Here is a 21,405-nt window from a genome sequence, read left to right as displayed (position 1 = left end):
GGAGCACCCGGATGGGAGCTTTGAACTTGGGTGTAACATGAACTTGAAGACATGAAACACCTCTCTGGTGAATAATTGAAAACTTCCTCTGAATCAGATTATTCTTTAAAAGAAATAATTTTTGTGATCATGTTTAAACATTAGTAACCGTGCTGTTTTCTTTTATTATAGGTAATGTATGAAATTGTTGGAGCAATTGAAAAAAATAAAGACACCCTCTCACAGAATCTTCTATTTGTAATGAAAAGTAAGTTTTTTCCCCTATGGTTAAAATGCCACACATTTCTTCTTCATCTCTGAACATTGTCCTCTGTAATATGCCACCGGCGACAGGGGGATTGAAATATCTTTTACATTCTAAAGCCCGGAATAATAAAGAATGGATCTTGCCACACTGTACATTGGCTACAATTTAATTTGGAGTCTAGTAGAAACCATAATTTAACTAAGCTTTTAGCAGATAGAAATATAAAATACCTTTACCACTCTAGTAGTATGAACATAAAAAAGCTCCTTTGTGAAGACTAATAAAGATTAATACAGCTTCCAAAATTATTTAGGCCACAGCAGGGTGAATTTCATTACTGAAGATGAAGTCTGGAGCACACCTAAGGGTGGTATTTTATTCTTATGTACTTTCCGTTATAAAGAATTAATGCCCATGAAGTAGAGGGAGTGTATAAATTTATATATACACACACACATGCATATATGTATGTATCAATGTATAGGCTCCATCTACTTAGCGAATCTTAGCCCTTTATGTACGTGTATCTATTTCTATACAACAGGTAAGTAACTATATACTACACTTAGATATGGTGCATTTCTATGTATCAAAATGTGTACTTCTGCCTACTTTAGTCATTATTTCTTGATAGCAATTCTGTAGACCTTGGTTCTCATTTTCCTAACAACCTTAAAGTGAATTAAAATGTATCATCTTTTGTGCTTTAAGTTGCTTGGCATGAGCTGAGTCATTTATCTTTCCTGGAAAAAAGAAGCCTATGATAGCCTTTCATGAGATAGTTGGATGCCTCTGAGCTGGAAATAAGACATCCATATCACTGTTGGCTTGAGGAACGTATTTACCTTAAATCAAGCAGCACAGATGCAATAGATTATTTTTCATGGGGAATTACTCGGCTCGTCTCTCAGAACTTACGGTGATTGAGTTCTCTTAAAACTGAGACTGGTGGGAGGAGCATGGGATTGGAATAATATATAATATCATGTAGAAGGAAAGAACTGAAATAATTGACCCTATTGATTATCATTGGAAATATCTTCCTTCTTGTTTTCAGTTATTTGACCTTCCATTTATAATGTACTGCCATCTAAGTCATATCTTTTTTGAAGATCTAATATATAGCATGGTTTTGAAGATGGTGCAATGGCTTTTTCTTTATTTTTTATTTCAGGTGATAGAATATATATTTAGAAAGAGAATGTGATGGCTAATGATATTGTGATCCTTCTTATCTTAACAGAGTCCCTATATTTTAAAGTCATTCTTTTGTGTATACTTGCTATTAAATTCCAAGAGAACACAAGTGAGTCTTGTTTCATTCTAAATACTTTTGTCATCTGAGCAGGTGGACAAATTTACAATGCATTCATATATGTTTATACAGGAAGTAGCAGGTGTTTTCTATAAAGGACCAGATAATAAACACTTCAGGCTTTGCAAGCCATAAGGTCTCTGTTGCAACTTCTCAACTGTGCTGTTATAATGAGAGAGCAGGTGTAGACAATGCAAATGGACATGTCTGTGTTCCAATAAAACTTTATGTACAGAAATAGGCAGTGGGTCGGATTTGACCCACAGGCCACGGTTGCTAACCCATTCTGTCATATAGGAAAAAGATGCATGGTTGTGATATTATTTTATGAATTTGTGAAATGTTTTGATGCTGTAAATAGTTGTTAAAAGCTAGTGTAATTCGTATCATATGACCTCAATGATAATGAGGAATTCTTAATCTCAGGAAACAAACTGAGGGTTGCTGGAGTGGGGAGGGGTGGGAGGGATGGGGTGGCTGGGTGATAGACACTGGGGAGGGTATGTGCTATGGTGAGCGCTGTGAATTGTGTAAGACTGATGAATCACAGACCTGTACCTCTGAAACAAATAATATATGTTTAAAAAAGAAGATAGCAGGAAGGGAAAAATGAAGGGGGGAAAATTGGAGGAGGGAGACGAACCATGAGAGACTATGGACTCTGAGAAACTGAGGGTTCTAGAGGGGAGGGGGTGGGAGGATGGGTTAGCCTGGTGATGGGTATTAAAGAGGGCACATTCTGCATGGAGCATTGGGTGTTATACGCAAACAATGAATCATGGAACACTACATCAAAAACTAATGATGTAATGTATGGTGATTAACATAACATAATAAAAAAAGCTAGTGTAATTTATAGATAATATTTTTTTTTTATTTTTGAGTACCTTACTAGGTACTTTGTTTATAGTATCTAATTGAATCTTCATATTATCAAAAAGCTCCCAATTGAGGAAGGTGGTAGGGTCTGTTATGGGATCTGAACAAACATCCCTTTGTCCATGAGACACCTTTCCAAGTGGAGGCAGGTAGCTTGGAGACTCAGCTCATGCAGAAATGCAGTGAGCGCTCTCATCTGTGCCTGAGATGTGAAATAAAGTCTGCTTGGCTCAGAAAGAGGCAAAAGAGTCAAAATCTGGAGTATTAAGTCTGCTTAGAAAAATAAAAAAATTTAAGATCTACTGTCAATAATGTTAACAGCTCTTGAGTCTACTGTCTCCAAGTGCCTCTGCATACCTGCTCGTAAACTGTGCGCGTAAGTTAGCTTATCCTGATGTCCTGGCAGGAAGACACTCGATGCAATGTTTACAGACCCCCTGCGGGGGATGCTTCCCATTTCAACATAAACATTAACTGTTTATGTTGAAATGATTTCAAGTTCAAAGTTACAAAATTAGTACCAAGAACTCCCATATGCCCTTTTCCAGATTCCTTTTCCTCAGTTCCCTTCTTTTACTCTGGCTTCTCCCTCCCACTCACCCTGTCTTCCACTCCCCAGCATCCTTCCCTCTGTGTGCCCGTGTGCACGTGCATGTGCATGCATGTGAGCACAGGTGTGTATGTGTGCGTGTGTGCATGTGCGTGTGTGTGTGTGACATATATTTTCTGAACCATTTGAGACCAAGTCACAGGCATCTTTGGTATACATCCTAAGCTAAAGGACATTATCTTACAGAACATCAGCCACCTGTCAGAGTATTAAACATTGATGCGGCGCTAACATCTAGACCTGAGTTCTGTCCCTTTGCCACTCACTCTTGCCATGTCTTTCGTAATGATTTCCCCCCAATTCAGGGCCGGTCGCTGCATTTAGTTGTCATTTCTCTTCAGTCTTCTTTAATTTAGGACATTTTCTCTGCTTACCTTTTTCTTTCATGACTGACATTTTAAAACCTAAAGGCCAGTTGTTTTGAAGACTGTCCCTCAATCTGGATTTATTTGCTGTTTGCTCACATTGGCATCCGCGCGCCCCTTCTTGGCGGGAATCCCACAGAGGAGCTGGAGGGTCCTCACCCATCCCGTTCAGAGGATGCACCGACTGTTTGAAACCCCATTGGTGACATAGCCTTGTTAAGGTGACCCCCCGTCAGGCTTCCGTAATGGAAAGCTGCCGTTTTCCTCTGTCATTGATAAGTAGCCTGTAAGGAAGATGAGGCAAGTAAATATTCTCTTCCACGTCACACTTTCACCCACTGGCTTGCGTACATGAATGATTCTTGCCTGAATCAGTAGTTTCTCTGACGGTTGCAAAATCGTGATTGTCTACCCCCCGTTTTTCCATCAATTGTGACATTCAATTGTAAGAACTCCCCTTTCTCATTAATTAACTAATTAAATTATTATTATGTATGGGCTCATAGATTCCTATTTTATCGAATGAATCACAATCTATTACTATCATTATTTTAATGCTAACATTGCTCAAGACGTGGCCAGGGAGAACCCCTTCAAGCCAGCTCCCACATTCTTTTCAGATTCTCATGACCTTGTTTAGCACTTCCTTATATTCCAAAATGTTCCGGGATTATTTGCTATGCCTCCGAATCAGCCCTGTGCCCAAGAAGCCTAGATTTATTTTAGAGAAGAATGATATTAAGAAACACTGAGGTCTGGGGGCCTGATGAGCCCTTTTCTACTGGGTTGTCCTTGCTTTGAGGCTCCTTCAGAACTAGACAGTTAAAGATATATAGATAATATATAGGTATGTAGCTCTATATTAAAAATCATGAATTTATCTTGATAGCCCTAAATTGGATCCAACACCACAGGGCTCCATTTTGCCTTCCTGCATTCCATAATTGTTCTTTCCTTCTCTGACACTTCTCCCTAGTTTGTGTATTACGTAGTGACTTTCCTTTATATGCTTTGCTACTAAGTATGTTAGTCGGAGCAAGCAAAATAATCTGGGTGTGGAAAAGGTAGAAAAAAGGTTTTGCTGTTGAACAGTGCTAACCAGCTGATGGGTCGGCATGATCCTAAATGATGTGCGCATGACTTCACATTTTAATCTTGTATAATCCTTGAAGTAGGTATGTCATGGTCATTTTGTAGAAAAAGAAACTAAAGTGTGAGGGTTGTGTATATACAAATGTAGGTAACGTGAGAAAAGTGTCTTATAGAGCCCTAACCACCATACACAGTTTTCACTATGCTATTCCAATTTGTAACCAAAATTTAGTAGAATTTGTATAACCTAACATGTAAAATACATCGGCTTTTTACCTTTGTAGCTGAACAGTTTCCCCTAACAACTGGTACAAGCAAATGAGACAGGGTCCCCCACAGGTGTTTACACACACACGGAGACTGGATAGATCCTGGGACATGTGTTTCTGGGGTGGGAAGTTGCTGGTGGAAACCACAGGTCTTCATGACTTGGCCAAGGGCACTGAAGGCCCGTATACCCAAGCCGGTGAGATTCAGTTCCCACGGCTGGGAGAGTAGCAGGTGCTACTCAGAGAGCCAAGGGCCAGTGCTCAGGTGGAGGACAGGGGACACGGGATTAGGACTCCTGGCCAAGGACAGGGAAGGTCAGAATTCATCAAGTGCTAGGATTAAAGGTGGGGGCAAAGGGAAAGATGGACCTCTCACTTACGTCTTGCACTGAGAATGTCTAGGGCTTACGGCCCTGGAATGAGGGTGTGTTGAGAGCTTATGTACATAACAATTTGAATGCCACTCACAATATCTCTTTATTTCTTTCCTAGCTAGTGAAAATGTCGTGATCCATCATTTGTTCCAGTCGAAACTGTCACAGACGGGATCCCTCGTGTCCTCCTATCCTTCTTTTAAGTTCAGAGGACAGAAATCATCCCTGCTCAGTAAGAAAACAGCAGCTTCTTCAATTATTGGAGAAAACAGGAATTATCTAGAACTCAGTAAGGTAGGAGTTTCTCTGATTCTTGTTTGGTTGTTCTTAAGTCTGCTTAGTACATTTACTTTTTCTTTTTAAAGTGCAACTCTGAAAACTGATGGAAACAAATTGATATTTTAATTTAAAAAATGAACGAAAAGGATGCTGCCTGAAGTATAATCATAAGAGAGAGGGGATGGTAGAAGAGGGTCCCGTAGAGTGAAAATTCAATAGCAAATAGGGCATTAGTAATTTTATTGGTTGTCTCTGCAACATCCTATTTGTGCCTTGTCTCGGTGACTGTCCTTTTGATGAATGGGAACTGCAGGGAATAAAGTTAGCTACCTTATTCTGTTGACATTAATCACTTCAGAGGTTTTAGGTCTCTAAACAATGAATTGTAGCTTCTCTTAAAGACATGGTGTATGTTGCCGGGGCTGGAATTATTTTTACTGGATAGTTTGTAGATTTTAAGCTTACTTTTGTATTATACTAGTTTTAATGTGTACGTGTCCAACACACGTGTGGTTATAATTAAAACATAAAGGTTCTTTTTATAAAATAGAACTACAGATTCAGTGGAGTTTTCTCAAACTGATAGGAAATAGGTAGGAAATGTGTTAACGTTAAGGATTCAGCCCCTGACAGTAGTCTGGTTTGCTCCGCTTGCCTCCACCAAAACCATAGAGATGAGAAATATGTTTGGGAAGGTGTCCAGGACAATCAATTTTAGAAATTCAGTTGTTGTAGCTTGTTGGAATGCATTTTAGCTTACCAATTAAAATAAAAGCATAATTAAAATCAGCTCTATTTTGGAAGAGTGGCAAGATGTATATAACATATTAGAAATGAGTGAGTGTGCGCGTGTGTGTGTGTGTTTAGCCAGTGGTCCCTACAATTAGGGATCCTTTGATGTAGTCATTCCTGCGCTATCTGATCACAGGAATTCTACCTCACTGCATACAAAATGGCATTTTTTACATAAAAAAGACAAAGGGTTACCCTTTATAAGGAAGATCTCTACTCCTGAGGGTTTCGCTGAACCTCCTGGCCCTTCCTTTCTCAATCATCCTGGAAATCAAGAGCGAGAAATCACCACACACCTCTAAACTGTAATTTTTAACCTTAATTATTAAACATTACCAGGCATGGATGCCATTAGTCTTTTCCCTGAAGGACTGCAAAAGGAAGATAATTCACGGTGGTTCCTCCACCCAGAGAGGGAAATTGAGTGTTCAATTTCAAGGGATGGAGATTTATTTATTACGATTATTCCTTAAGTGTTTCATTCCTCACTTCTGTGCAAACTGCCCTCATCCCTGCACGTCTGCGCCTGTGACCAGGATTCTACCCACTCTTTAACTGAGCATCACGCTTGGCTTTGTGTTTGTAGAAAACCAGTTGATCTTGGACCAATCGCTTCATTTTACATTCCCTTGTCAGTTACAATTGATCATTTCAGCTTGACAGTTCACGTTAATGGAAGGAAATGAGCGGTTGCCGTGATAGCAACAGCACCATATTGACAAGAATGTTTCATCAGATTTTTTCTCCTATCAAGACCTCTTTATTGTAACATAAATGATTTTGGATCAATAGATATGTTGGTCTCAGTCTGTGTGATTTTGTGAAGGGCAATAGTACATTAGTGGCCGGGGTTCCTTTTAACCCCCGGTGGGATTGAATTAATTACCTCCTGCCCTTTCTTTCCCCATTGGCTTCCTTTCCACTGACTTCTTTTATCTCCAATATCATTTCATCTTTGCTACGTATGCCTTTTTTTTTTTTCTTTTAAGAGCTGTATATAATGACTTATCGAAGAAAACACAGACTTTTGCCATTTTTCAGACAGGTAATTTACTAACTCCTTTGAGTAGTTAAAAAAAAAAAAAGAAGAGGAAGGGAAAGAAAAAAAAATGGGAAGAAATTGATTGTGGTTAAACTTAAGGGAATAAACCAGTGATTGTTAGAGCATCAAATCTTTGGAAGATAAGTGAGTATCCGTTTGCCTGGCAGTAAGCTACCACTTCCTGAAAAACACGCACAATGGTGACGCAACCAGGCACCAGCGTGAGCTTGTTTCCTGCTAAGCGAGTCGGGCTCTGATTCTCAAAATTCGAATAGAAGCAGGGTGGCAACTTCTGTGTACTTGAAAGGTTGGTGGTAATGGTATTATTTAACAAGTAGTTGCCCGTTCCCCCAATTTATAGTACCATTGCCGAAAATCATTTGGTACTGATTTTTATAGTCTGCTATGAATCTGTGTCATCTGTGAGTGAATTCACGTGGATGGGAGGCTGAATTTTTTTCTTCTACATGGAATTTAGGAAAATACTGCTAAAATCACTATGTTGTACACCTGAAACTAATGTCAACGATACTTCAATTAAAAATAGATGACTACATACTTACATAAACAAATCTGCTCACCCTTTGTTTCTTTTTATTTTCATTACAGTTATTAAAGAAGAAAGGAACTTCTACATTTCTTCAAAGACTGGAACGGGGAGGTCCAGTCACCATTGCATCGCAACTCAGGGTTAGTGGATTTTTTGGTTTTCCAAAAGTTAGATTTTGATTATATCAACTGTAGAGGGCTTACGTGTATTTTTTCCCCATTTTTGACCTCTTGAGTACCTTCAGATAAAAGTAAGCACTCAGTGTGCACACAGACACACACACCACAGAGAATTCATAATAAAAGATATATGGGTTAAAGATAAACATTTCTATTGAAAAGCTCTTTATATTTTCAGTCAGTGTTTTCTTTGGAGAATCAGCTGTTTTTTGCTTCTCTCCCTAGAAATCTCTAACGGATATTATTGGAAAACTTCAGAAGCGCACTCCGCACTTTGTTCATTGCATCAAGCCCAATAACTCAAGACTGCCAGATACTTTTGATAATTTTTATGTGTCTGCTCAGCTACAATATATTGGGGTCCTGGACATGGTGAAGATCATCCGATATGGATACCCTGTTCGCCTTTCCTTCTCGGATTTCCTGTCAAGGTAAATTCTGCTCTTGAAACATTATGTGCATGCTTAGTGTGGCATTCTGACGATGTGCTAGCAAGGATCTTCTGTTTTGTTCTTTGTTTCAAGCATCGGTTTTATTGTTTATACAGTTGACTCTTTGAACAATGGGGGAGGTTAGGGGCGCCTACCCCCACACACACACTTGGAAATCCACATGTAACTTCTGATCCCTCCACAGCTCGACTACTAATAGCCTACTGTTGACCAGAAGCCTTACTGATAACACAAACGGTGGATTAACACATATTTTGTGTGTAATACGTATTATATACTATATTCTTATAATACAGTAAGCCAGAGAAAAGAGAATGTTATTATGAAAATCATAAGGGAGAGAAAATACATTTATAGTGCTGCACTATATTTATATAAAACAATCTCCATTATAAGTGGACCCGCACAGTTCAAACCTGTCTTGTTCAGGGTTCAAGTATATTCTTCTAAGCTGAGTAAACAAAATACTCTGGGAAACAATGAAATGCACTGACCAAGCTTTTTGTAGAAGTTACTAAACTTTGATACCTTGGAAACCATTTTCATGTTCCTTTATATGAGTAGATTTCCTTGGATTTAAAGATTTCTAAAATTGTTGCATATAATGTTTACATAAGTTTTTCTATTTAAAAGAACATAGGGGCACCTGGCTGGCTCAGTCAGTAGAACATCTGACTCTTGATTTTAGCTCAGGTCATGATCTCAGGGTTGTGAGATCAAGCACCGTGTCGGGCTCCACACTAGGCATGGAGCCTGCTTAAGATTCCCTGTCTCCCCCTCCCCGCTCTAAAAAGAAAAAAAAAAAAAAAAAAAAAAGATTCTCCCTCTCCCTCTGCCCCTTCCCCCCTCAAAAAAATAAATAAATAAAAAATGAAAGAATGTATATATGTGATTATTTTCTCCCTTATGTCTATGAACAAAATATTTTTTTAGATCAGGGAAACTACTCTCATTGGCCAAATCCAGCCCACTACCTATTTTTGTAAATAAAGTTTTATTGCAACACAGGCACTGGTGAAAATAATGACAGTGTCTGTTCTTAGGCTATTACAAAATAATAGGGAAGTAAGCAAAAAAAAAAAAAAAAAAAGAAAGGAAATAAAGTATTTAGTAATCCTGTATAAAAGAAGGTGAAGTTTTAAAATAAAATTGATATAAAATATTATCAATATTACAAGAATAAAATCTAGCATTTATGGTTAAAACTAACTGTACACCTAGTATGGAAAATCTATTTGACAAACCATTCATTTAAGAAAAGAGATTTAACACTTGGTTGACCAGAAGTTCCACTTGAGCCACTAGCGTGAGGAGGCGGCTAACTGAAAACAACGTTGTCTGAACTGCCCTGTTCCCCCAGCAGAAGGTGGTGAGCCTGGCTGTGTGCGCACATGTGTGTATCTATATTATATATCACAATGATTAGAAAATGCTTTTTACCTTTGTTTTTTTGGTATTTTTCCAAGTCTACTTTGACATATATACTCAGCCAGGACTTATCTCTAGGAAAACAGTATATGAGATGAATGTCTGTTAAAATTAAGTACGGCATTTCACATATACGCATCTCTTGCTCTACCGTGACCTCTAGGCTGGGACCGTGTCTTACTCAGTAACAGTGCTTGTGCACTGGAAGTGTTTAATCAGTGCTTTCAGAATGGACCTGGCCTTGCAGATTATTCATCAATTTAAAGCAATATTTCTACATAACAGAGACCAGAGCCATGGTTTGTTTAAAAGAGTAGTGGGGATGGGAAATGATACTTTTTGGTAAATCTTTGTATCTCTTTCACCAGCCCCTTACTTAAAAGGAGATATGATTTCTACTTATCCTTATTTGCAGTGACATATCAATAGAGATGGAATTATTAATTTATTTCAGTGGAAATTTGCCACCATATTTTTTTTTTAAGTAGGCTCCATGCCCAGCATGGGGCCCAGTGTGGGGCTTGAACTCACCACCCCGAGATTAAGACCTGAGCTGAAATCAAGAGTTGGAGTCTTAACCGACTGAGCCACCCAGGCATCTTGCCACCATCTTCCTTAAATGAAGGATTCCAGTCTGGGCTATTGTCACAAAAAACACTGATCCTTAGAGAGATGATCAGTTTCTATAGAACTTGAATAAAACGTAATCCACATACTGTCACATCAGGAAGTAGCATAATTTTTGTCTTTGGTATAGTTGACACACAGTGTTACCTAAGTTTCAGCTGTACAACATAGTGATTCTGCTATAATTTAATATTTATTTAGAAAGCTCATCAGAACTTTGACATTGCCTCAGCAATCAAGCATCATTATATAAACAAAGATTAGAGGTGCAATTTAATAGAAAATTTTGCTTGCCAAAATCAGATAACCAAATGTATTGTTCCTATGTAAAATATTGATTTTCCCTTCCTATCACCTTGTCTTAATTGTTAGAGAATAAAACCCTTTGAAAAGAAATTACTTTGTTTAGTACACAAAAAGGAATATGATTGCAACAAGTGTATCGGACAGGGAAGAAAAAGATGTCCCAATTTGAAGCAAGCACCTACTTACTTGAACAGCATTTATTGTTCCTGAAATCCAGCAGGACACTAAACAGGGATAATGACATTCCTGTGGAATCTGTAGGTGGATGTGATGATATTGCAAATTTGCTTTGTGGTATTTTGGCTTTAATAACTGTCGATCATTCTGAGTCTTCCTAACTGAAACTGGAGAATCGCATTAGTCTAGCGGATCCAATTTTGATTAAATGTAGAGGTACGCTTGCTGAGTGTTTGCCTAATAGCATCAGTAGCTTCCCAGTGGGATGATAAAGATGTAAGGTCCTGTCTCCCGTGACAGGAGACTCCGCGAGTTTGGATATAGGAAAAAGAAAAGGAGCATCATGATCCATAACTGGATTTCCTGTTGCTATGAACTAAATCGTACGTCCCCTAAAACTCATAGTTCAGTTGAAGCCCTAACCCCCCACTGTAACTGTACTTGGAGATGGGGCTCTTGGGAGGGCATCCTTGTGGAATGAGCTCATAAGCATGGAGCCCCGATCCAATAGCATTAGTGTCCTTATGAGAAGAGTCATTAGAGAGCATGCACTCTCTCCGGGCTATATGAGGACACAGCGAGAAGGCAGCTGTCTGCAAGGTAGGAGGAACCTCTGTAGAAACGAAATTGACCGGCACCTTGATCTTGGACTTCCCAGACTCCAGAACTGTGAGAAAATAAACTTCTATTGTTAAGCTGCCCAGTCTGTGGTATTCTGTGATGGTAGTCAAAGCTGGTGGGGATACCTGTGTTTGTAGGATATGTTTCTATGGTGTCCATGGGTGGCAGAGCTGGACGAATTATGTTGGGAAGTTTTCGGCGCTTGTTCTTGTTATAAAATACTCTTGTGTCAATGGAAGGAAATAAGAGTTTAGGGGCATATATCCTGTGGTTTCAAAAACTCTCTCATCCTTTTTACCTTTGTATCCATTGACTCAGTAGTATTTACTTAATATTCAAGATTCACTCACTCAGGCATTCTCTCCTTTGGACAATCTTTCGTAGAATCCCAAAGTGCTTGGTGTCTCTTTCTAGGCTTCAGAAAGGGCTTGTGCAAGACACCTGTTATATGCTCCCTGGAAATAGCCCTTCACGTGCCAGTCTCAACCACCAGACCAGAGGTTAGCAGACTACAGCCCATGGGCCAGATCTGGCCTGTCACCTACTTTTTCATATGGCCTGAGAGCTAAAAATGTCTTTTGCATTTTTAAATTGTTATATTTTAAATGGTTACGTAAATACAATATTTAACTTCCTCAGTCTTGTCTCTTGGCATACAAAACCCTAAAACGTTTACTCCCTGACCCTTTCCAGAACATATTTACTGTCCCACATGAGGCCATAGGCTGCTTGGATGAGGGACAGGTGTCGCTGCATTCCTGGACTCCAGCAGAATGCCAGTCACCCTTCGTGCTTCTCCAGCCAACTCAGTGACACTGAACGGAATGGATCTCATATGCTCTTCTGTCTCAATAACTTTCCCTAATGTTAGTCTGGTTCTTCAGTGTGTGAGATTTTTCAGAGGGCACTGTAAATGACAACTCTCAGCAGTAGATTCTTGGAAGATAAAACCCCACGTCAGTGGCTTGCAATAACAGAACTTTATTTCTCTCTTGCACTCATTTCTGTGATTTAGAAGTAGTACAGCTAAGCTCAGGCCAGCTCTGATCTGGGCCTCTTTTTTCATGGTGGGCCCCAGGAAAAGCTGAGATGTGGGACATGCCCTTTCTGTGTCAGAGGGAGAGGAGAAATGGCCGGAATGCGTGTTGCAATGTCTGCTGAGCTGTGGCATTTTTCACTTATATTCCATTGGTTAAAGGCAATCCCTTGGCCAAAGCCAACATGAATAGGGTGGAGAAATGTCCTATTCCTAGGAGATACTATACAACTCGTAACAAACTCAGTTCATCTGTTGCTCTGTATCAGACACCCCAAAACTTCATGGCATAAAACAACATTGTATTATTTCTCCTAGTTCTGTGGGCTAACTGGGCTCAGTTGGGCAATTCTTGCTTGGGGTCTTTCCAAAAGTCAGAGCCATATAGCAGAAGATGCTGGCATTAGCTGGGCTGGACGTATAAGATGGCTTCTTCGCTCATGTGCCTCGGTGTTCCTCCAGCAAAACAGTCTGGAACTCTTCCTGGCAGCTCCCAGTTCCTGGGGCAAGAAGGGAAACTTGCAGTCCTCCTCGAAGCTGGGCCTGGAACTGGCCCATCATCGCTGCCCTTGTATTTTCTTGGCCAAACAGTTGCAGACCAACCCAGGTCTATCCCCTGGAAGAAGCAATGGGTGGTGGCCGATGCCAGAACCAGCTACCATAGCCCCTTGAAGGGAGAACAGGCAAGTAATTGGGAACAATAGGAAGACTCTTCCATAGCCATGCCCCTTTGTAAGAATTGCTATTATTTCGTCTCTCCCCAGTAAGTATATGGGAGTTCAATGTGTTGAATAATATAATACCATCATGGTTTTGTGTTTTTTTACAGTTCTAGAATTGAGGGAAGAATAATATGAGGTAATGCTAGGAAAATTGTTTGGCTGTTTTTTTAAAAGATTTTATTTATTTGAGAGAGAGAGAGAGGACGAGCAGGGGAAGCAGCAGAGGGAGAGGGAGAAGCAGGCTCCCCACTGAGCAGGGAGCCCGATGTGGGACTCGATCCCAGGACGCTGAGATCATGACTGGAGCCGAAGGCAGACGCTTAACCGACTGAGCCACCCAGGCGCCCCTAGGGGAAATGTTTTGGGAACTCCTTCAAGGTATGGTACCATGCCTTTTACCTTGTAAGGTGCGGTACCATCATTCTCCAGTGGCTCGTGACATTGTAACAAACACCACTTCTCAGTGGAGCCAGCAGATGCCAGTTGTCACCCCCGTGAGTCTCTCTTTCCTCAGAGCACGAGCCTCTCACTTTTTATCTTCTTCTAGGTGCGGCAGGGAAATCTTTTGGAATCTACCTCTGGATGCTGGGTCGCAAGCTTCTGGAGCTCATGGCCACCCCCCCCGCCCCCCCCGTTCATCTATGGACTTACTTACAGTTGGCAGGGGAGAGTAGGACAGCATCACTCCAGGGTTGACCCTTTGGGGAGGCAACCTTATTTGGAAAAGACAGAAGGACTTGTGGGCGAGAAGCACCCCCGGGGGCTGGTATGATGCTTGGCGTGGTGAGGGAGCATGATCTGTCCTCTGAGATTGTCACTGGATGGGATCCCTCTCAGAAACAGTCTGAATCGTTGAGCTTGTTCCAGCGACATAGTGGTGGCTGAGAGGTCAGGCTATGAAAGCACACGGCCGTCATACTAAATTGGGTGCAGGGGGACGCACGCAAGGAGCCGCACTTCGGGTTCTCGGACTCCGCGGGTGGGTGGCGGCCGCCCGGTGAAGCAGCATCACCAGAGCCCTAGGTCTGAGCTGGAATCTTCTAAACGTTTTCCTTGTTCCAGAAAAGTGCTTCCAGTACTGTCAGTGCGTCTTTAATAGAAATGTGAATTAATAGGTCCGGGAGCTATTGAATGTCCTAAAAGCTTTAATTGGCCAAAGGTCTGTTTTCTTCGGGGTGGTTTTGCCAAGGCTTCCCATGTTCTCCCTGCTGAAACTGACCCGTCGGGTTGGCTTCATGAAGTTTGGGAGGAGAGGACCGGTGACTTTTCAGTGAAATGTGAAATAGGAAAGAGAAGCATCAGGCACATGGTTCTAGAAGCCATTTCAACTGAAACATCTTTATTGGGAACCTGTTATGGTGCTCAGTGGGTTGTGAATCATCATTTCCCCCATAATCTACTTGGGGCAAGTGTGAACTTCTTCTCTAAAGGGCCAGGTGGTCACCGTCGTGGGCTGTGGGCACGAGGTCACTGCCGCAAGCGCTCAGCTCTGCGGGGGACCCCGTGCAGCCACGGAGGGTGCGCGGAGGACAGACCCGCGGGAACAGAGGGCAGGTGGTTTGGGCCCCAGAGCAGCTGACCCTTTACCTAGGCCCACCCAACCCCCTTTTCCGGAGGAGTTGGGGAAACTTGTCTGTAGGATGGGCGCAGGGAAGGAAAGGTGACTGATACTTGCTTTTGCGCTTCCCAAATCTGCTCAGATCCGCAGTTGTGCCCCCATCTGCTGGCATCCGTCGTCCATTTCTGCCTTACGTGCTCCCCCCCTCTTCCTTTCGTCAGGTGTTTTACCGAATCAGATGTGGTTACGACAGAAGTCCTCCCCGTGTGCGCGGATGCCCACTGTGGGTCACGCTCCAGATCGGCACTGTGTGCTCATTATTCTGTGCCTCATAATAACCTTTTCAGACAACCACTCTCATTGTGCAGATATGAGTTATCTTGTCCTTACAAGCTGCCAGCTTTGATTTAAACGTGCCTTGAGTGCATTCAGCAGCGCCGGGGAGGCTGGGGCGGGGCGCTGGGCTGAGCGCTCCCCGAGTGTCATTCATTCCATCCTCGCATCCCTGGGGACTTGGTTACAGTAGCATTCCTGTTTGCTAGCGGAGAGAACTCAGGTCCCCATGGAGTTCGGTACCAGCTCAACCTCTCGTCCCTGAGGGTGTCTTTAACTGATCCACGATGCTGGTGCTGTGCTGACGTTGGCCCTGTTCCCATGTCCTCGCACGTCGCACGTCCTCCTCCTGCTGGATTGTCGCTAGCAGAGGTGCAGGACCTCCAGAGCAGCACCGTGACCTCAGTGGGGAAAATAAATCCCGGGACACGTCTCACATTCAGCCCTGGGCCCTGCACTCTGGATTTCCTTTGCTCTACTTCCTGAAAAACAACCCAGCTAGTTTCATTGGGTTCCATGGCCCCCAGTGTCCCTGTCCTCATCAGCAACCTTGCATGGTCACACAGCGGCAACGGGGTGCTGGATGCTGGAGTGTGGACGGATGAATCGTGACTTCCGGAAAATGAGCTCCAAGTGAGTAAGAGAAGTGATCCTTGCAGATGGAGAACTGCACGATTTCATTTAAAATAACAAAAAAGTGAACACAAAAGTGTTTTACAACTTTCTAACAGTACCTTGGAAACAATACACCACAATGACTGGTCTAAAATAATTTACTAAGTGATTCCACTTGAGTAAGCATCCAATATGAAACCAATGAAATCAGGGTGATTAGTGCTGTTCCGGGAAAATAGACTCAGAAGCTACAGGAATTCAGTATTTTAACAATTCTATTGTATTTCTAAAACGGTTTTAGAAGAACATTAAAAATTCAGTCCCAGAATTCCAAATCTTATTATTCATTACCTGATTTATCTGGGCTTCCCCACTTTCCTCCACTGATGTATCTTCATGTTTTTAATTGTAAGTTATGTCTGGCAAAACATAATCACAAAATGATCTTGCTTTTGGGGCCAAACCAGCTTTAAATACTTACCCATAAGTTACTTGTTTCATTACCTACAAACTATTTAATTCTATTTATAGAACAACAGTGGTTTTTAATGTGACCATTAGTATGGGATAGTTGTCATTGATTCTATCTGATTGATCTCAATAATTCAGGAGTCTACAAAGAACCTTGTGTCGTCATTGGGATCTTTGAAGGAACCTAATCAATAGCATCTTTTTCCTTATTCAGTTTTTGGCGAAAGTGAGAAGGCAAAATGATCAAAATGTCACCTTTCAAAGACATTGCTCAGCGGGAGAGCTGGAAGTGCCTAATAGAGCCGACCCTACCACTGGTCAGCCTGACCCCTCAGTTACAGGCAGCATGGACCCAGCTAGACTCTGCCATGAGGGAGACTGTGCAGGGAAGGCTTGGAGCTTGGAGAGCTGAGGAAGACGACCAACTGTGAACAACAAGCAGGTGGTTCATTAGCAGCTGAGACTGCTGTGTATTTTTCTCACCAAAATTGCCAATCGGATTAGTCTGCCACCGCACCCTCCCTTACGAAATGTGCGGGACTAGAGAGGCCAGAGTGTCATCCCACCTTCCTCTCTAAGGAAACAGCTGAAAAGAAGCATCCTTGGTGAATCTCTGTGGGGTTTTGTGTTCTGGGACGTTGGACTCCTCCAGGAAGCCTGTCAACAGCCTCGGGGTATGGCTGGTCCCCTGGGGGGACACCCCGTCCTTCATGAGCACCCCACTACTTCTTTCTGTACCTTCTGGGACCACTGACAAGCAATATAAATTTTGCACCCAAAGATTCTGAAATGGGCCAACAGTGCATTACTTTAATTGATTTCAAGGCCACTCTGTATTCATGGCTGTAAGTGCATTTTATTTCCAGTTGTAAACCCTGTCTAGACAGAGTGTCCAACTGAGTCTATCAGAGATTCTGCAACCAGAATAAATGAAAATATTAAAATAAAACAAAAGAGCAACTCAGATAATAAAATCCCAGTAGCCTAGATATTCCCCAAATTTGACTATACATTTTCTTCCATTATTAAGTGCCCAGTGAGAAATGAAAGTTCAAAGATTAATATGTCTTGTAAATGAAAGTCCAGAGATATTCAATTCCAAAGGAATTGAAATCCCAAATCTGATTATCTTGCCTTGCTGAGTTAAATGTCCAGAATTCCATATGCATAAGTTAAATTTCTATTTCTGAATCATTCTTTCCAGTTTCTCGCTCAGCTCAGACGAGCTAAAGAGGTTCCAGATATCCTGGCTGAGCTGGGACTCTAGCATGACAGTGTGAGCGATCAGTCACTGTGTTGGTCACAAAACACCGCAGACTCGTGGCCTAAACAACAAATACTTATTTTCTCCCAGTTCTGGAGACTGGAAGTCCAAGATCAAGATGCCAACAGGGTTGGTGTCTGGTGAGGGTTCTCCCCTTAGACTGCAGACAGCTGCCTTCTCGCCATGAGCTCCGTTGCCTTTCCAGGAAGTGTGCCTCCAAGAGAATGAGAGAGTGAGGATCAGAGACCAAGAAGCAGACTGAGGGACAGAGCGAGAATGCTCTCCAGTGATAAGGACACAAATCCTATTGAATTAGGACTCCATCCTTATGACCTCATGTAACCTGAATTATCTCCTAAAGAAAGACCCTATTGACAAATTCAGTCACCAAATACTGGATATCAGGGCTTCAAAATATGAATTCGGGGGGGATGGGGCAACAAACCTTCAGTCCATCGTGGTCGTCCTTCTGGATGCGACTAATTCAACCTCGCAGGTTGTCTTGACTCAGTGCCGCATCCTTGATTACCTCCACATTGAGAGTCTGAGGAGTAAATAGTGGATGTGAGGTTATTCGGGCCCTAACTTCATCATACACACTAAATATAGAAATCTATCCCTAGTAGTTTTCTCTCTAGAGAGAGCAGGATACCACAGGCAGAATTATTCTAGAATCTTATATTTTTTGTTGACAATGACAAGGGTGACTGTATAGTATATGGACCAAACCAGGACATGTTTTATAATGAAATGGGGAACTTGATAATTTTGACAGGAATCCAGGTATAAACTGGGACTGCCCCTGGCAAACCAGGACATTGGCCACCCTACTCACCCTGCACCCACCTGCTCGTGAGCCTTTGGTGCATTGCCAGGAACATTTAACCCCTGCCATCCCTAGTACAAGCTCTCTTAAGGAAAACCTTCTGCTCTGTGCACATAATAGGTGGCCAGCCAGTATTTGTTGAATGAACTAAGACATGAATTAGTAATGTTTTATTTTCTGTATAGTTTTATAGTTGAGCTCTACATTTGGTGGCCAAGATGTATAAGATTCATTAGTGGGCCAAAAGAGTTGTCATTATCTAATCAGCTTAAAATGTTTGCTTTAATTATGCCAAGATATTTCCATTTTAGGACAGCCCTTTAGACTTTAGCACGAGACAGTGATCCCAGGTTTGCCTTTTCCACAGTTTAATAATATTCTCACTCCCCTCCAAAATACCGTGAGTCATTCTCCGGAATTTCTAGTCATATGATAACTAGACAACAGTGCCTGGATGCGTACTCCCATACTGGTCTAAGAAATAGCTTCATTTTATGTTTTTTCTCCTCTGTTCTTTGAAATGCTTTGTTAACTAAAGGCAGTTTCTTTGATCCCGTAAGGATGGAGGACCAATTTATGCAGTAGAGATGTATTTAGGAATAAAAACACCAAATCACAGTAGACTCTACTGATGATCTATGTTTAGGGGAGACGCTATTTTTAACTAAGTAATTTATAGTTAGAGCTGACCCACTTTGTGATCTTTCTACAATATGCTCACTTGAACCCTCTACTATAACTATATTGTTGTAAGACCCTATTACAAAGCTTTTATGGCAGTTTAATAAGTAAATATTTATATTATATGAAATAAAGAGTTCTACATTTAGCAGAATGTATTCAACTGCAGAATAAAAGCAATTTGTCTTATTGTTAGGAAACCCATAGTTTTAAAAAAAATCATAGTTTTAAAAATGTGGTGATGATAACATATTTTTAAACTTCAATATTCTTACAAATCTCTCCATTTATGACCAAAAAAATCCCAACATATTTCTGTATAGGGCCTCAGCTACTTTCTCCACAGCTGGAGAAATGGGATAACTGATATTAGGAAGGAACTTATATTCAAAACAATGAAATCTGCAGAAAAAATGAATCCTGCAGAGTGACCTGAAAATTGTCAATGCACGAAGTGAGGAGCTCCAGAGGAAAATAATAGGAATAATCTGAACTATCTCAACTGACAAATGGTTGGAGATAGGGGCAATGTGACTTTTTTTCAGTTCTGATCATCCTGACACAAAAAGTCAGAGTCCTATTCAGGAAGTAGAATACCAAATGTGGCGTTCATCATATTCATGCCCTCCCTTTTTTGAAGAAACTTCTTTTAGGTCTCTACAAAGCTAAGAAATGGAAGGCATCATTTATACATTATATTTAGTAAAGAAGTAATTATTTAACAAGACAGGAAAACAAGAAAGTTGTATTGTACATTTTGCATTAGAGATACATGCATCATTTCAAGACTGACTTTTATAGAATTATCAGGAAAAAAACTATTTTTTTTTTTAGAGAGAGAGCATGCATGAGCAGTGCGGGAGGGGCACAAGGAGGGAGAGAGAGAGAGAGAGAGAGAGAGAGAGAATTTTAAGCAGATTCCACGCCCAGCATGGAGCCCAATACAGGGCTCAATCTGACAACCCTGAGATCATGACCTGAGCTGAAACCAAGAGTCAGATGCTTAACCAACTGACTGAGCCACCCAGGCGCCCAGGAAAACACTTTCTAAAAGGAATCATTACATGGGCTATTAAAAACTCTACTGGTCCTGTCCCAGTGAAAGGTGTATTTGGAGCAAGTGTAGATACAGGATAATCTGTTTTCTATGCCCAGTACACCCCAGTGTCAAGACCAACATCAGTGCCATAATCATCTTCCCACACCAGAATTAAACAGTTCAGCACTGCTTAATTAGATACTTTTAGATGTTGACTTCCAAGTCTTTATTATGCTTTGACCATTACTCCAAATGAAGCCAACGGCATTCCGATACAGGACACACATCATCCCCAGCCCCAATCCAGTGCCCTTATATGTGGTTGATTGGGTTTCCTGCGTCAGGGCACCCTAGCTTCACAGTGCAGGTTGGATCCTCTTAGTGATTACTCTCTTGATGCAAGGCCACGGAGGACGTTAATTTCAACATGCCATGCTATAATGTACCTTAGAAATGTGGTGTTAAAGGCATTTTTCCCATTCTAGCTCTTTATTATTGGAATAGAAAGATTTGGAATAAAGAAAGTTGTCTCTTCCCATTATACCATAATATATCTTACAGTCTTATCTAGATACAACCCTATACATACCAGTCTCTTATTTTATTTTATTTTATTTTTTATTTATTTATTTTTTTTAAAGATTTTATTTATTTATTTGACAGAGAGAGAGACAGCGAGAGAGGGAACACAAGCAGGGGGAGTGGGAGAGAGAGAAGCAGGCTTCCCGCGGAGCAGGGAGCCCGATGTGGGGCTCGATCCCAGGACCCTGAGATCATGACCTGAGCCGAAGGCAGACGCTTAACGACTGAGCCACCCAGGCGCCCCACCAGTCTCTTATTTTAGATTGTGTCCCCAGCACCTAACACAGGGCCTGATACAAGGTTGGCAGCTAATAATCGTGTTGCTATTCTTGAAATAATTAACAAAATATTCAGGCTATCGGTGGGACTTTTCCAGGGAATGCTCATACTCCTTGCATCTCTGTTACTGTTTGTAAAACCTGTTAGTAAACACTCAGTGCGTGTGTGGGCATGTACGCGCGCACACACACACACACACACACACACACACACACACATAACCGCAAGCATTCTTCAGATCAAATTCTTTAAATCAGTGCCTCTCAACCATGCTGGCTAAGTAGATTCACTAAGTTTTAAAAAAAAAATTATGGATAGCTGGGTTAGGGCCTAGGCAGCAGGGTAGGTTACCAAGTAAGATACAGGATACCCAGTTAAATTAAAATTTCAGATAA

General features: G+C 41.4%; 1 protein-coding gene across 2 annotated transcripts in view; it reads left to right on the top strand.

Moving 5' to 3' along the window:
- Positions 1-21,405, top strand: part of MYO16 (myosin XVI) — a 574,777-nt gene that overhangs the window by 434,431 nt on the left and 118,941 nt on the right. For both annotated transcript variants that reach the window (XM_032402627.1, XM_032402626.1), the window contains exons 24-27: positions 172-247; positions 5,270-5,445; positions 7,874-7,954; positions 8,219-8,424. In XM_032402627.1, coding sequence (XP_032258518.1) covers positions 172-247; positions 5,270-5,445; positions 7,874-7,954; positions 8,219-8,424 — 539 coding nt within the window. The remainder of the gene's footprint in view (positions 1-171; positions 248-5,269; positions 5,446-7,873; positions 7,955-8,218; positions 8,425-21,405) is intronic.

The sequence above is a fragment of the Phoca vitulina genome, unplaced genomic scaffold (assembly GCF_004348235.1).
Source record: "Phoca vitulina isolate PV1807 unplaced genomic scaffold, GSC_HSeal_1.0 scaffold5, whole genome shotgun sequence".
NCBI lineage: Eukaryota > Metazoa > Chordata > Mammalia > Carnivora > Phocidae > Phoca > Phoca vitulina.
The sequence above is the reverse complement of the archived record's forward strand: the minus strand, read 5'-3'. Positions and strand labels throughout refer to the sequence as shown.